Source organism: Athene noctua, chromosome Z (assembly GCF_965140245.1).
Source record: "Athene noctua chromosome Z, bAthNoc1.hap1.1, whole genome shotgun sequence".
In the NCBI taxonomy this organism is placed as follows: domain Eukaryota; kingdom Metazoa; phylum Chordata; class Aves; order Strigiformes; family Strigidae; genus Athene; species Athene noctua.
The window spans coordinates 47,319,375-47,335,238 of record NC_134077.1 but is presented as its reverse complement, the minus strand read 5'-3'; the positions used below and the strand labels follow the sequence as shown (position 1 = coordinate 47,335,238).

Genomic DNA, 15,864 nt, shown 5'->3' with positions numbered 1-15,864 from the left:
GATTCATGCTTCTCCTTTATATGAATATCTTCAAATTAAAGCCTTGTAACAGATCCTGTAAAATGTCCAGTGACCTTAATGCTGTTGACTTCAGAGAGGAGTATTTCACCAGGCCTCTTATGGATTATTTAGCAACTCAGAGGACCACTCACACAGGCAACTTTCAAGTGAAATACATACAAGCACAAAGTGAACTTTGTTCCTACAGTCAGAAAAAAGTATTTAAATGCAGCTCTCCTTTTTGCAAATACTTCACCAAAATGGTGGAAAAAATGCAAAATACATAATGAATGTTATCTCTTTGGTTTCTGTGTTTGATGCATAGTTGCTTCACGAGCTGGTTTAAACCAGCAGATTGTTCAGTGAATGCTCGCAGGCCAGAAGCGAGGAAGATAAACCTTTGGACACTGGCTTAATGATACTGCTCAGAGCTCTATACCTTGAACTGGAACATGCTAAGAACAAGAAAGAAGTTGAAAAAGCCTGAAAGCCACCAGTTTAAAATAGTACCTTTGACTCTCTTTCTCTGGCATTTGAGCAGTTATGCATTCTGAATAGCAAGTAGTTGATATGAATGATTCTTTTCCAGATATAAATGAGTGCTCATTAAGTGACAGTCTCTGCAGAAATGGGAAGTGCGTGAACATGGTTGGAACGTACCAGTGTTCCTGTAATTCTGGGTACCAGGCCACTCCTGATAGACAAGGCTGTATAGGCAAGTGTTGTACACCTTCACCTCTGTATTTGTGCTTGAGCATGTATTTTTTTATCTTCCTTGGTTTTATTTAATTTCCTACCTTCTTCTTGAAACTGAGCAGGACCATCTTCTCGTCTGCTGTTAGGCATATCCTGAACTATTTTGGACCCTTCTTTTACCTTAGAAATATAAAGAAGTTATAAAAAGATTGTTGCTGTGCTGAACTCCACAGAATACTTTCATAAAAAATATTCATGTGGTACTACTCCATTAAAAACAACCAGAAAATACTGATTTATTGATTAAGCAAGAACAGCCCCATGCGTTGGTAGTTTCTTTCACTTTTTCTTCTTATTGTTTGCATCTCTTAAATCCTTCACTCTAGTAATACTGAATCATGTAGTTGGCATCACTTTGGTAAGGAAAACAGAGGTATTGAGAGGTTTTTTTATTTGTTGGTTTGGGGGGTTTTTGCAAAAATATAAATTTGTGCTACATTTCAAGCTTTAATGAAACATAAGTTTCTCAAGACTTTTCCTTCTTTCCACATGTTGTGTTTTGAACTTTTTTTTACAGCCCTAGTAATACATACAAACAAAAGCAACAACTAAAAGTAGCCACTTGCTACAACAGAGGAAAATGCAAGAAAGCAAGAAAGATGAACAAAATGTAAATCAGAGATAGTAGTGAGAATAAAAATTCACAGTCATGTTACCAATAAACTTTTTCATCTGCTAAGTGAAATGGTAAAGGAAGATGACTTTTCCTTATAAAAGCAGACTTACTACTACTAATGTTGCTTCCCCAGATATTGATGAATGTATGATAATGAATGGAGGCTGTGACACACACTGCACTAACTCAGATGGCAGCTATGAATGCAGCTGCAGTGATGGTTATGCTCTAATGCCAGATGTCAGGACATGTGCAGGTAGGCTTTAATATCTTTAAAAGTTTCAGCGTCATGTGTTTCAGCCAATATGAATATGATATTCTTTTAGGTGATCCGTACCAGAATGACAAAATTATTATCTGGTTGGGTTTTTTCCTCCCAGATATTGATGAATGTGAAAACAGTCCAGGTATCTGTGATGGTGGGCAATGTACTAATATTCCAGGAGAATATCGCTGTCTCTGTTATGATGGATTTATGGCTTCTATGGACATGAAAACTTGTATTGGTAAGTAGCTGTATACACCAAATTTAATTTAAAAATTAAATTAATTTTAAAATTCTGCAGCTAATGTTTCAGGGTTTACTCCTGAAAGTGGATATTGAAACTGTATATTAATAAAAAAAAAATCTGTGGCTCTTTCTTGTCTATCACTATGGATGTCAGGAAGGGTAGAAAAAAGTTTGAAAAGTCCTTAAAGAGGAATGAAATCACATAGTTCCAAAAATAGGAATGATTTAATTGTAATTATATGATTCCTATAAAACATCTTTCTTGAGAAGAAATTATTTGAGTGCCCCAGCATTTTGTTCTGTCTCTTAAAAATGTTTTAGTTTATTCCCTCAACTACAGAAAGTTATCATAAGTAATTAGAAAGGAAATTTGCAATATCTTGTATTTATTTGACAGTATGTGAAGTTAGATGATCTTTGTCATTTAACTAGTGTAAAATTGGAGCTATCTGAATAAAGACAAAAAGTTGACTTAGGTGTAACTCACAATAAGACTATGTTTTAACTTCAAGTTTTTAACCAGATCTTTAATTATGAACTATTTAGCTTTCAAATTAGGTGAATTCTAGAATAATGTTGAAGCCTTGTATTATAGTTGAAAGCCTATGTTGAAGATATAGTATGCAGTCTAAGAATCTAAAACACAATTCAGGTACAAACTACATTATTCTTTAGGAGAGGTTTTCTTCCTAACGGAAAGTTTTCATCATATATACAACACTGTGGTGGTTTGACCTTGGCTAAATGCCAGGTACCCATCAAGTCGCTCTATTACTTCCCCCACCTTCTCCCTTTTTTCTCAACAGGGCAAAGAGGGGAAAGAAAATAAGATAGGGAAAAAAACCCTACACAACCCTTGTGGGTAAAACAAAAGCAGTTTTAATATAAGCAAAGCAAAGCAAAGGTCCACGTGTGAAACCAAAAAGAAAACAGATTTATTCTCTCCTTATCATGAAGAGGCGATGTCGGGCCTTCTCAGGAAGCAGGGCTCTGATACGAGGAGCTGTTGCCTCGGAGGACCAAGGGTGACCCCACCCCCTTCCTCCTTTCTCCCAGCTTTATACTGAGCAGACGTCACATAGTCTGGAATGTCCCTTTGGTCGGTTTGGGTCAGCTGTCCTGGCTGTGTCCCCTCCCAAGATCTTGCCCACCCGTCCCACTGCGGGGGGAAGTGTCAGAAAGAGCCTTGGTGCTGTGTAAGCACTGCTCAGCAGCAGCCACAACACCAGGGTGCTACCAACACCCTGCCAGCTCCCAGCATAAACCACAGCACCGTGAGGGCTGCTATAGGGGAAAACCAATTCCGGCTCAGCCACACCCGGTACAAACACTCAGTAAAATCTGAAAGAACAAGAGGACATCAGTAGCAAACTTACCTCTGTCTTGAAACTTAATTTTGCATCAAGGCAGCACATGCTGAGCAGCCAATTGTTGAAGTATCTGGAAAGGGAGTCTGACACGAGCACATCTACAGTCCTGATGCCCTGTTTTTCCTTCTGACTATCTTGGTTTTTGCTAAATGGTTGTGGGAAAACTTTTCTGGTTGTAACTTATCACCTTTCTGCAAGGGTCTTTCCCCACTCCACTTGCATCCTGACTTCTTGAATGTTACCTTTGTGGTGGCTTTGTGTCATTGTATGTGCCAGAGATAGCTCTAACTTTTGGAAGCATTTATTCTCAACAGCATGCTCTTAATGTCTGCTCTTTACTTTCTCCCAAACTGGCTTTCAGCAGCACCATTAGTAAAGTGGTTATTGACCTCTTCTTCCATTTTTACTTAGCCTTCGCTTTGATAAACATTTGGATTTTTCTTCCTCTCTTGAAATGTCTTGACGTTTATTTCAGCTTCTTTCACAATCAGAGGGACTTTGTTTCTTGTCAACAAGGAATTCACTCTGTCACACACACATACACACTTGGGATCATTAGTTTAAAATATTTCCTAGCTACCCATTCTCTAATGACACAGCAGAGTGATAGATATGTCTGTACTAAAAAGCAGCCAATGATCCGTAGTCATTCCCTGAAACCTAAATGGAAGGCTGTGCCAGAGCTACTCATAGCCATGACCTACTAAGAGAAGGAGATTAAGTTCCTCGTGGTGTTAAGAGATCCCTGTTTGATATGCTTCGTAGTTCAGGCATTTCCAGTGAGATAATGGAAGAAGCAGGTCAGTTCTCATGTTCCAGGGATGTCTCAGCAAGCAGAACTACAGAGAGAAGTCTGCAGCTCCTGCAACTGAAGAGACACAGAGCCTGGCAGCTTTCTTTGCCTCGTAGTGTGACAACTGAATATACTAGGGAAGTAAAGGTTGCTGTTTTAAAATACAGAATTACATTTTACTGAACTAATTTAATAACAACACATTTGCTAATGGTCAGTTCTTACACATTATTGATCATTATCACTGCACATACAAAACTGTCACTTTTTAACAATCCCATTCTAAACATATATGCAAGTATACAATATCACAGAGCTGTTGCGGGTAGTTTGCATTTTCTGGCTTCCAGCCCTTTGTGTTGCTTAGTCACAAAGGTCACAAAGGTCAAGGTGATTGGGCTTGAGCACTTGTCTACAAGAAAAGCTGGAACTGAGGTGATTCTGTCTTTCTTCTTCTATTTTCCATACTTTTGTTTTTATGCTATTGCCTCCCTCAAAAAGGAGGGTCCCTTCTACTCCTTGTAGGTCTTGTTTTGTTGTCTTACCAGTCATTCTTCTGGTGTACTTGTGAGGTTTTTCTGCCTATCTGCAGACCCTTGTGCTTATATCATCCTTTGGCAACTTCTGTGAATTTGACATGTCCTTCATGCAGCTACGCCCATCTTTCTTTGTCCTTTTGGCAGTCTCCTTGCTCACATTCTTATGCAAAACTGTGGCTGACTGTGCCATCAGAGTATAATACAATACTTACATGCTATTGCTAGTTACACTGTTTTAGCATGCTTATATTGGGGTTTAAGGCAAGCTAATATTAATTATATTCCATACACTTTAAATTTATATGTGATGTGGGCCTCTGCTTTGGCTGCATTACATGGCATCTTACTTCACTCAAAAGAACTACAAATAGCAGAAATGCCTTTTCATCCACAGTATAGTGACTCTCTTTAAAGTCACAGTATAATACTGTTAGTGAATATCATTTCAAGGGACAAATGGAAATATTGGACAAGGTATTTTGAAAGCTCTTGGGCCATATGAGCCATATGCAGTGTGACTCAGAACACTCATATGAAACTCCTCAGTTATCTGCTTGACAGGTACCCAAGTCTAGTTTGTTCTTATGCCAGTTTCATTGTTTCATAAGATTCATTGTCTTTCCTAAGATGAATTCTTACTAAAAAAACTGCTAGAGTTTATAATTTTAACAAATATTATTTGGAGGTATTGACACACTTGTATATACCATTATTCAATTTTAAATAGTAATCAAAATGTGCAAATTGAAACCTGTAGATAATATCAGTATAGAAGAAGTAATCAATTTACTATGTAATTTCTTCTTTGGAAGAAATTCATAGACATGTTTTGATCAAGAACATCTTTTTTCAAAAATGCTTTCAAGTCATTCCTGTAAGAAGTAATTGACTTCATAGTACAATAGTTAGCATTCTAAACAAATGAGAAAACACTGTGGTATTTGGACTACACATTCATCCTTACTCGTTTTTAGGGAATTAAAAGAATACAGAATGGAACGACTGAAATATATTATGATGAAGATTAATGAATACCACATGTCATAGGGGTGGACTATGCTTCTGATATTTTCACCTGAACGAAGTATTCCAGAAAGACAAAGTATGCTGTTAAATGACAGTAATGTTAACTAATAATGAATTTCTGTGCACTTACAGATGTGAATGAATGTGATTTGAATTCCAACATCTGTATGTTTGGGGAGTGTGAAAACACTAAAGGTTCCTTCATTTGTCACTGCCAGCTAGGATACTCAGTCAAGAAAGGAGCCACTGGATGCACAGGTAAAGCAAATTTCCAGCATATATGTCACATACCTTGGTTGGCTTTCAGGTGCATATATCTTGGTTGGCTTTCAAGTAAAATAAATGCACAGATGCTCACACACAAGTCAGAGATTCGTATCTGTACGTAATAGTAAATATAAGAATAAGCATTTTACATTTGTCAGCATGTATCCAGAGTTTGACAAGATATGTTACTTGACCAGCATCAATATGATATTAGAGGCCCCTTACATAACTGTAATCTTAAAGGCAAAGCTTTCATCAGTGTAGACTGGGTGAGTATTTGTGGTATGAAACATCGTTTGGGTGGGCACAGCTGCATTTATGTTAGAAGTATTTTATCAGTACTCATTTGTCATACATACTTAAAGTATGAACTCAGCTGTCAACTAAAGCTGCAGAAAATAAGTCTGTAGTCTAAAAACAGGACAAAAGAAAAAAAGTGAAAGAATGAAAAAAGGTCGTGATGTGAAAGGGAAAGCATATGTCATCCTTCAACCCATGCTAATAAATTTTAAAGAATCGTTGTCAGTCAGTTTCAAACTCTGCAAGTGCCTGTGATAGTTAAGCGGTACCTTGTCTTATGCAAGCTGGGTTCACTGCATTCAAGAAGCTAAATTAATCTAAATTTATTCTTCTGGGAGAGTTGACAGAATTTCTCCTATAATTTTGTCTTTAAGAATTTATTCTGTAATTACTAAAATCTTGGGGCTAATTTTTATAACTGAAACGTGCCTGTGTACCCAAAGGTCTCATCCCATTTTAAGACATAAAAAGATCAGCATTTTTAATATGTCTGGAAAATAGCTTTAATTTCAAACTGAAAAGTAATTGTTGGAGAGGAGACTAAATTTGTCATGTTTGCAAACAAGGAACAAAATGAAAAAATGGTTGTCACTAATTTTTATTAACGTATAATACAAAGTAACTTGCTTGACTTATTCTGTAGTCTTGAACATTTGCTTTTTAAAGGACTGCAAACCTGCACAATGGAAATAAACAAAATGTAAAAGGAACGTAATTTTTAATATTCCATTGCTCTTGATGTAAATACTAATAGTTTACTTTGTGGTTGTAGATGTGGATGAGTGTGAAATGGGTGCTCACAACTGTGACATGCATGCCTCATGTGTCAATGTACCAGGAAGTTTTAAATGTAGTTGCAGAGAAGGATGGGTTGGAAATGGCATCAAATGTATTGGTAAGTATACAGAAAACAAACCTTTTATCTTCCTTATTTGTTTTGTTTATTTTATTTTATGAAAGCATTTAATGTGACTGATTACTCCATTAGGAACAAAGTATTATTCTTATATCTGATGCACTCTGTGGGTAGATGGGTATGCAAGATTCTTATGTTTCAGGGGTTTGGTTTTCTGAGAAAAGAACTGGTTTCGTCTCAAAAACTTGTCTGTGTAACATCTTAACATCTGAATTAACTATGTATTTTACAAATTTTATATACAAGTGTTAGAATGTTGAAGATTTTAAAAATCATTCAAAAATAAAATTACAATTATTTTGTAATTTCCTGACAGTAAGATTAATTCTGTTAATTAATTAATGTAAATTTATTTCATTAAAATTAATGGATAATTATTTTGAATTAATTTCAAAATTAATTAATTAATGTAAATGTCCTGTAGTATGGCTAGTTTATGGGCCATAATATAGAGCAGGTTGAACTTGAAGTATGGGATACCTGATACTACTTTGTTGGGCTGCTAGAGTAGCATCATGTCCCCTAGCCTTCATTCTTTAGTTTGGTGTGTAAAAGATTGCACTATTTAACTCTTTTTCCAAACATTTTGGGATCTATGGAAGAGGAGTTTCATTTAGGAATCAGGCTTTATTGCTGTAATATGTAAAAGTACCATACTATGAGATTTTACTTCAGGCCAGATCTTCTAAGCTTTTTAAGCCATATCTGAGAAAAAGGGCAAGGCCCCCTTATCTTTATTATTATCATTTAATTAAAATTATGTGAGGTTCTACTAAGTAAATAAAAAGTCCCATTTGAAGGATAAAACTTTAGAGGTTCTCCTGGCAACATCTGTATAGTTAAAATAGCTCCTGGGTATAGAGTGTTCTTCCAGGAGACCACTCCACAGATGAGTGAGAAGGGGCTGTTGGCTAGCCCAGAGCACTAGGTAGTGTGACTCTTATGTCATGGACCCATATGGCCATTCCCATCAAACATGCCCTTGAGGGGAAGAAAACTCTTCTTTTTTCTTTGGTTTTTTTTTTTTTTTTTCATCCAACTTGGCATCAACTAAATAAGAAAGCTTGCATTAACTTTTATGGGTTACATTGTTGTCACATTCTTCTGTTCCTTGAGACGACTCTACAAATGTATGGCAGTAATGAGTAAGCTGAATTCTGTCTGGTGGCTTGGAATCATGTTACCCAATCCCATTAATTTTAACTTAAGGGAAGAAATATTAAAATGAAATTACTATAGAGTAACCCTGTATCTTCTAAAGAGAACTTCATGTATTTATGGAGACATAAATCGTCTTTGCAGTTCTGCTCGTTAGCTTGACAGTTAATTGTAAACCAAGTATGCTGACTGCTCTGTTACTGCTTGAACTCTTTTCCCCCTGATGTGCAGATCGTGATGAATGCTCCAACGGGACCCACCAGTGCAGCGTGAATGCTCAGTGTGTGAACACACCAGGGTCATACCGCTGTGCCTGTGCGGGGGGATTCACTGGGGATGGATTTGCTTGTTCTGGTAAGCAGTTTCTGTGAGAGCTGACATGTGACCAATTGTTTCTGCTTTATGGAAGCTTTGCAAATTTGATCTAAACCTGAAGTGCAAATAAATGTAAAAGTGTCTTTTAAGATCAGGATACTTCCCATCTGCTGAAGAAATGTGAACAGAGGCAACTGATTGTTCTTTTGATTTCTGTGCCAAATTGGGCCCGTTTGTTGAATGAAGTTACTGTCTGCTTCTCCCTTTTTCTCCTCTTCATGCCAAGTTTTTTTAATGCACATGTGCTCCTTGCAGCAGCAGGCTCTCTATTCAAGAAGAAAAAACTCCAGCTCTCTGTTACAGTTCCCGTCTTGTAGGCCAGGTCTGTCTCTGGCGTTGAAGGCATCATCTGTTTTCCCCTCACTATGTTAGTTGAGCAGGATTTAATCATTAACATAGGACTTATTAAACAGAAAAACAAATTACAATTTAAAAAATATTGCCTATGATGTCTGCATTTAAATTTGTTGGTAAATACTCACTATTAAATAATGAACATTGTTTAGCACACAGCAAGTGATTCAAAATAAACTGATGTGTAAAGGTTTATGTGAAATGTAAAGATTTTATATTAAATATTAATAGCCAAGTATTGAGTTACTGTGGTTTTTATCAGATAAAGAGTGGAGATGCAACAATATCTCTCTCTGCTCCTGACTTCTAACGTGTCCTGTATGTAGTCAGCAAATCTGAAGGTTTGAAGGAATAAATCCTGATAATAGTAAAATACCTAGAAACTAATGTGAATGCATTCATTATTAGCTAACTGGCTAATTTTAAATCAAAATTAATTTACACCTTAACAAGACAGTCTTCTGGTGGGTATTGTAAGGTTTTTTTAATTTCAGAATAAGGATCTCCAAATATTTGTTTATGTTTCAAATTTGTGATTAATGAACAAGAACTTTCATCTCTATTATTAACACACACTGTTTGCAGATCTTTTAAAAATCGGGAGATACTAGGGACTGATTAACATGAAAAAAGTATCTTGAAAATTTTTTTGGACAATCATAAGCATATCTGACAAAATTATGAGTTATTATGATGACTGCAATGGTGAATGCCTTGCTTGGTCATTCTACTCTTTTATGGCTGTTAAGATAAAAAAAAATTAATTTGGGGGGCATACTAGAAGAATCCCTAGTAGTACACAAGTGATAGTTGTAATGTTCATAATCCTCAAAGGGTATTTCCTAAAATGCATATGAAAATAATTTTCTACGTGTGATTCACTTAAGCAAATTTGCCTTTTGAATGTATTGTATGTCAAAGTAACATAGCAATATATACCAGGAGACAAAGTTTTAACTTTGTAAGCAAAATATACAACTTATTTGTCAAAGTTAATAGTACGGAATCTGAAAACTGTGCATTATTAAAAAAAAAATTAAATCTGTTAATGAAAGACAAGGAGTAAGGAGTCTTGGTAAGATAAAAGGACTAATTTTGGAAATTGCATTTTGTTTGCTTTTCTGCAGTCTTTCAGTTTACTTCATCTTCAGGTGTCTGTTTTTTGCTTAATATTAACAATAGTCAACAGCACTGTTATTTTGAACATCAGAATAATGTTATGTGTATTTTGCTAGTGAAACATGTAGTTTCAAAGAAATTTGCTGTCTCCACAGATGTTGATGAATGTGCAGAAAATATTAATCTGTGTGAAAATGGGCAGTGTTTGAATGTCCCTGGTGCCTACCGATGTGAGTGTGAGATGGGATTCACTCCTGCCTTGGACAGCAAGTCGTGCCAAGGTAAGCCACTGGTACTTCAAGTTCATTTTCTGAGTTTGGATTAGCTGCTATAAAGCAAATAACAAGAAGTGCTGGAAGGACCTCAACCTGGAACCAGAATATTCAGCACATTCTTCACATATAAGTAATTTCTTCAAGCATTTTGCAGCATGAATTATGTTGAAGGTAGCTTTGATCTTTTTATGAAGTTTTCCTGTCCAGAAATCCCAGAGTAGAGGTTTGGCACAGTAATTTTGTTTTTTAAAAATATTTCTCTCCTTTTTGTCATTAGTGAGTAGTGTGTGGAAAATCCTGTATTCATCACTGGTTTATTTAGTATGTTACATAGGAGACACAAATTTCATTGTGACCTCATTTTAAAATAAATGCTTTCAGGAATATTGAAGTAGGCAAATCACTGCCATATATGGCAAGTTTGTAACACATTTCTTATCATCACACTTTCACCCTCAATATTGTACCAGATCATCTGAAGGACAAAAGGAATTACTCTCTTTCTAGTCCAATTCAGCTTCTATTCCCTATTACATCATTCTTACTTTTTTTTTTTTTTTTCTAAGAGAGCTATATATTAGATAAAGTCTTTTTAACTGGTGCTACAAAGCTTTTTAATTTATTTCATCTTTAATGGTGGAAACTTCATAACATCTTAGGAAATTAAAATTCTTGATGAGTCATTAACAACATATTCCAAGATGCAGTATCTAAAATTCAGTCCGTAACTTAGCATGTTCAAACATTCAGGTGTACATGTATGAATCAGAGCTGTAGAAAAATTGCAGGTGCTTCTGATAATACTTACCAAGTATAATATTAGCAATCATCTTTACTGAATTTCTCAGCGCAGCTCAGTTCCTTTGTCATATTATAGTTATGTCAGTGTTCTAATAAAAATCCCCAAATAGGTGTCAGCCAATCATTGTCTTGAAAAACAATGCGTTTCTAATTCTTGGGACAGCAGGTCACCAACATTTGGCTTTTCAGTTGGTCCACAACAATGCTCTGAAAAATAAATTGAAGAATTTTGAAACAATGCTTGGTATTATTATATTACTGTGATTCCAGCAGAGGTCTGAAAGCATTCCATAGATAAAATTGTGGTTTTGGAGAACCAAAAGATCTGGGTACTGAATACTTAAAAAAAGTTTTTTGTTGTTTTCTTTTAAACTTGGTGTATTAATTTTTCCTATGATAACATGACTCCTTAGCTAATTTCTGCAATCAAGGGACAAAATCCAAAGCATGGATTTAGTACAATAATTTGTAATACAAATAATTCATCCAGTTTCTTCAGAAAACCCTTGAGATGTCAGTACATGATACAGTCTTTTCCATAACTTTATAAAGCTTTGTCTGAACACAAGTTACATTCACGACTTCATTCAGAGGTTATTCCTTGGATGTACTCCAAGGTACTTAGAAACCTTCCTTAAATTTCCAGTTGAAATTTACCCAGGACTGTTGGATATTAGGCTTTTATCTTAAATTTCATTTTCCCTTAAAAATTTCTCTCCCCCTCAAAAATTACCCCTTCTTATAGGTTCCTATAAAGAGGCATTATAACACTTCTCAAGTTTTGACCAAGGCAAGCAAGCCAGGTTCTAAGTAGATATTTCATTACTCTAATCATTTTAATATCCCTTTTTTATACCTCATCCAGTTTTAGTTCATCACTCTTGAAGAGAGCGCTGCACACAGAATTTCAAATGAAGATTTAGCTGTGCATTGTAAAATGGTATTAATACTTCCCACTTCCCCATCTCTGCTAAAAATAGCTCAGTAGTACATGCTAGAGTTTCATTAGCTTTCTGCACAGCTGCTTTATTCTGGCAAGTTATAAGTCTTTCTATCAGACGGTACATGCAAGGGGGTTTTTTCCCCTCTTACTTTTCTTACCTTCAGCTCAGAAGTCTTTTATATTTTGTGTCTAAACCTTGCCTTGCACTCTCTGCTGTTAATATTTAACTTCTTTTCTAGCACTAAGTTAACAAGGTCACCTAACTTCATCTTCAGTTTACATGAGCACACAGGCAGTCCTTTGTATGCATTTTAGCTCACTTATATGTAGTTAGTATGTAACTGGTTAACATGGGCTTGAGAAACTCATAGATAATTCTTACTTCCTATATTCCTTTTCCTTGTATTCTTTCTCCAAGGAGATATAAGTAACTGTTGATGCTTATTCCCTCTCTTTCTTCTTACCATACTTTTTTTTTTTTCCCCCTGAGAGTGGTATTTTTAAAATCTTACTTGCCATTAGTAAGCAATGTTGCAGACTATGAGCTAGGAAATGACTGGCACCTTTGTATGGTGTTACAGTTCATTTTGTTTAATGCACATTTTGAAAGGAACTTACTGACTTTTTGACTTATTTTTCATTTTGAGTCCTGAGAAGTCAGTTTTGTGATTTTTAATTCACACTACATAAAACAGGAATATAATTCACCTTAATGGAGAAAGCCTCACAAATCCCTAGCTATAGCATTCTATGCAAAACCCAAAGTGATTACTCAGTGTTGCTTTTAAAAATTTTTTTAAAGTTACATGTGTCTTCATTTGCTTTTAGTAGTACAACACGCTATTGTAATACTAATATGGTAATGATACGTCACTTTCTGATCTTAATATATTCCTTCAGATATCGATGAATGCTCCTTTCAGAACATATGCGTATTTGGTACCTGTAATAATCTACCAGGAATGTTTCATTGTATCTGTGATGATGGCTATGAACTAGATCGAACCGGGGGAAACTGTACAGGTATATCTTTTCTGTTCAGAAATATGCCAAAACTTACTGTTTTTTAATTGTACCAATTTAATTTAGATATGAGTTCACAAAACATGCATTGTATTCTCTTAAAACAGTGAGAGTGTATTTTTACCCACTAAACAAGCCAAGTGTAGAATAGAATGCTTTGGAGTAAGAATGGAACTAAAAGAATGGCTTTTTAAATATGCAGCTGTACAAAGGCTATTCCTAAACATGTGGTAAATTATTAGTAGCTCTTTTGTTCAATTTCAGCTAAAAATCACTTGCATTTGAAATTTTCTTGCCCATTTTGTTTTAAAAAGTAAAATTACTCTTTTCTGTCCAGGGAGCAGATTTATAAATGTAACCTTCTTATTTTAGATATCGATGAATGTGCCGATCCCATTAATTGTGTTAATGGTCTTTGTGTAAATACTCCTGGAAGGTATGAGTGTAATTGCCCTCCAGACTTCCAGCTGAATCCTACTGGAGTGGGTTGTGTGGGTAAGTGAAAGCTACCTGAAGTATTACTTTAGAAATCACAGCCAGCATGACTGTTTTGATGTGAATTAGGGTAGCTAAATAGAAAAACCTTACTTCCATGTGCTGCATATCCTGTTATATAGGTTTCTAGAGATGGAGTTATTTTAACTGATTAATGGTGTTTATAGTTTCTTTAAAATACACCTTTTTAAAATACACCTTTTTTTATTTCTTCCAATTTTTTTGGAACGTATATTATCAGTATTTTCATACGAGTCAATAATTCTCATTTAAAAAACTGGATTTTTTAATCCTAGATCTGTCATGGGACTGATTTTATGTGTTTAGCTTAAGTCTAAACTGGAATTAAATCTGGTTGTGGTATCTATTTCACTGGAAAAAAAGTAAAAGACATGTCTCACTGTAGTTTAGGTAATTGTCTCTGTCTTACAGACTTAAAGTGAATTTTCATTACTTTTCCCCCTTGCTACATGATATAGGACTGTCATGTGATTAAAGTATATACTAGGAACCTAAGGAAGTTTCGGGGAAGGGCAGAGTTTAGCAAGAGGCTAAGGCTCAGCCCACACAGCATTTGGGTGTGATCTTGGGAAAGCCTTCTAACTTTTTATTTGGAAAACAACCTTTTTGTTTTATTACTTTGGGAAGACTCAAATTCTCCTTCGATGGTAGTTAGGACTCTATTCATTTTCTATATGTTTACAATAATACTACAGTGTGGTAGCAAATAAATATATTCTAAGCAAATAATATCTAAAGAAATACAGATTTCCTTCAGAATGAATTTTACCTCTCATCTTTTCCATGTTTTCCATTTTCTGCCAATGAATATTGCTTCTTGCTTCTCTGGATGCTAGAAGGAAGTCCTGTTTGAGACCTGTAGACGTCAGCAGTCGTGACCAATTTATTCTAAATTTCTAAGCTGAAATTTTTAAAGTTGAAGTGTAGCATAATATATTCCCATTGAATTTTGAAACGTATGTTTCTGTTTCCCATAGATTCTTCTGACAATTCCTGCCTTAATACTTTTCTTCCGCAGCTGCAGTCTGACTTCAGCTTTTAGCTTTGTCTCATCTGAAGATTCTGTTGAAGTAATGAAATCTTACCTTTTTGGCTCCCTTTCTGCAGCATGTAACTACTGAGATTCTTATGCTTTCCTACAGCCAGATGCTGTGTATGATCAGCCCTGCAAGTCCAAAGAATTTAAGTGATCTTTGAAGAAGCTTATGAGACTTAATTATCCTACTGCTAGCTGTTTCACTAAAAAGTGGGTGTTGGAGTTGACAGTCTATTTTGAGACCAGTTGTCCCAATGACATTTTTGGCAGGGGTCCCATGTTTCCTGAAGGAAGCCCCCACAATGAAGGGGAACCTACTCAAGGGTAAATCTAGCAAATCTAGAGTCCCAAATCATAAAATAAGCCCTCCCTCTCTGAAGAAAAAATGTTGAATAAGAAAGTGGCAGAAAAAATATTTCACCCTTCCTTATTTCTGTCCCAAGGAAAATACTACTAGGGCTGTTCCGCTCTCTGGTACAAAGACTCTTCTCCTTTCCCTTGTATAAGAAGCATTTTTAGTTTCTCAACAACTGATTGTCTGAAAAGAGACTCCCAAGACTTAGGCGCCCAAGCAAACATAGGGTTTTTGGTTGGATTTTTTTTTAATTTTTTTTTTTTTTTTAGTTTTTAGTTTTTAGTTTTTTTCAGACAGTGGCAGAACTGATATCCACTTACCTGTCTGTGGGAGGAGCTGTAAGACTCAGGTGTACACTTTCCCTTTTTCCCTTTCTCTACAAAATGATTCTGTGACAAAGTCCATAAAACACTCATTGAACATTCAGCTTTTGTTTTTGACAGGGGCAAGCAAAGCCTCTGCTTCCCATGAAATATCATGAGAGTAAGATAATAAAGCCCTAATCCATGACTGAAACAACACTTTGGTGCCCATTCTTTTCAAAGCCCTTGAAAAGATGAGGCACCATGTGCAACTGAAAATGTATTAGTTACACTGTTTTATACAATTACAGGCATTGTTAGGTTTTGAAACAAGAGTTCTCATTTGTAATATTTCCAGAGAGTAAGTGATTTTGCAGGGGAAGTGGAAACAGAGACACTTGCCATTCCAATACTAGTTCTGGTTCTAGATTTGGTATGCTTTGAGTTTATCTGCTTCACTGACTTAGGCAGTCCAAAGGTGGACGAACTAAAGTTCAGTTTACTTGTGATTCT

General features: G+C 35.7%; 1 protein-coding gene across 1 annotated transcript in view; it reads left to right on the top strand.

The window, feature by feature from the left end:
* Positions 1-15,864, top strand: part of FBN2 (fibrillin 2) — a 167,066-nt gene that overhangs the window by 113,486 nt on the left and 37,716 nt on the right. The window contains exons 28-36 of the mRNA XM_074931320.1: positions 590-715; positions 1,506-1,628; positions 1,753-1,878; positions 5,744-5,869; positions 6,951-7,073; positions 8,484-8,606; positions 10,256-10,381; positions 13,020-13,142; positions 13,515-13,637. Of these exons, the coding sequence (XP_074787421.1) occupies positions 590-715; positions 1,506-1,628; positions 1,753-1,878; positions 5,744-5,869; positions 6,951-7,073; positions 8,484-8,606; positions 10,256-10,381; positions 13,020-13,142; positions 13,515-13,637 (1,119 nt within the window). The remainder of the gene's footprint in view (positions 1-589; positions 716-1,505; positions 1,629-1,752; positions 1,879-5,743; positions 5,870-6,950; positions 7,074-8,483; positions 8,607-10,255; positions 10,382-13,019; positions 13,143-13,514; positions 13,638-15,864) is intronic.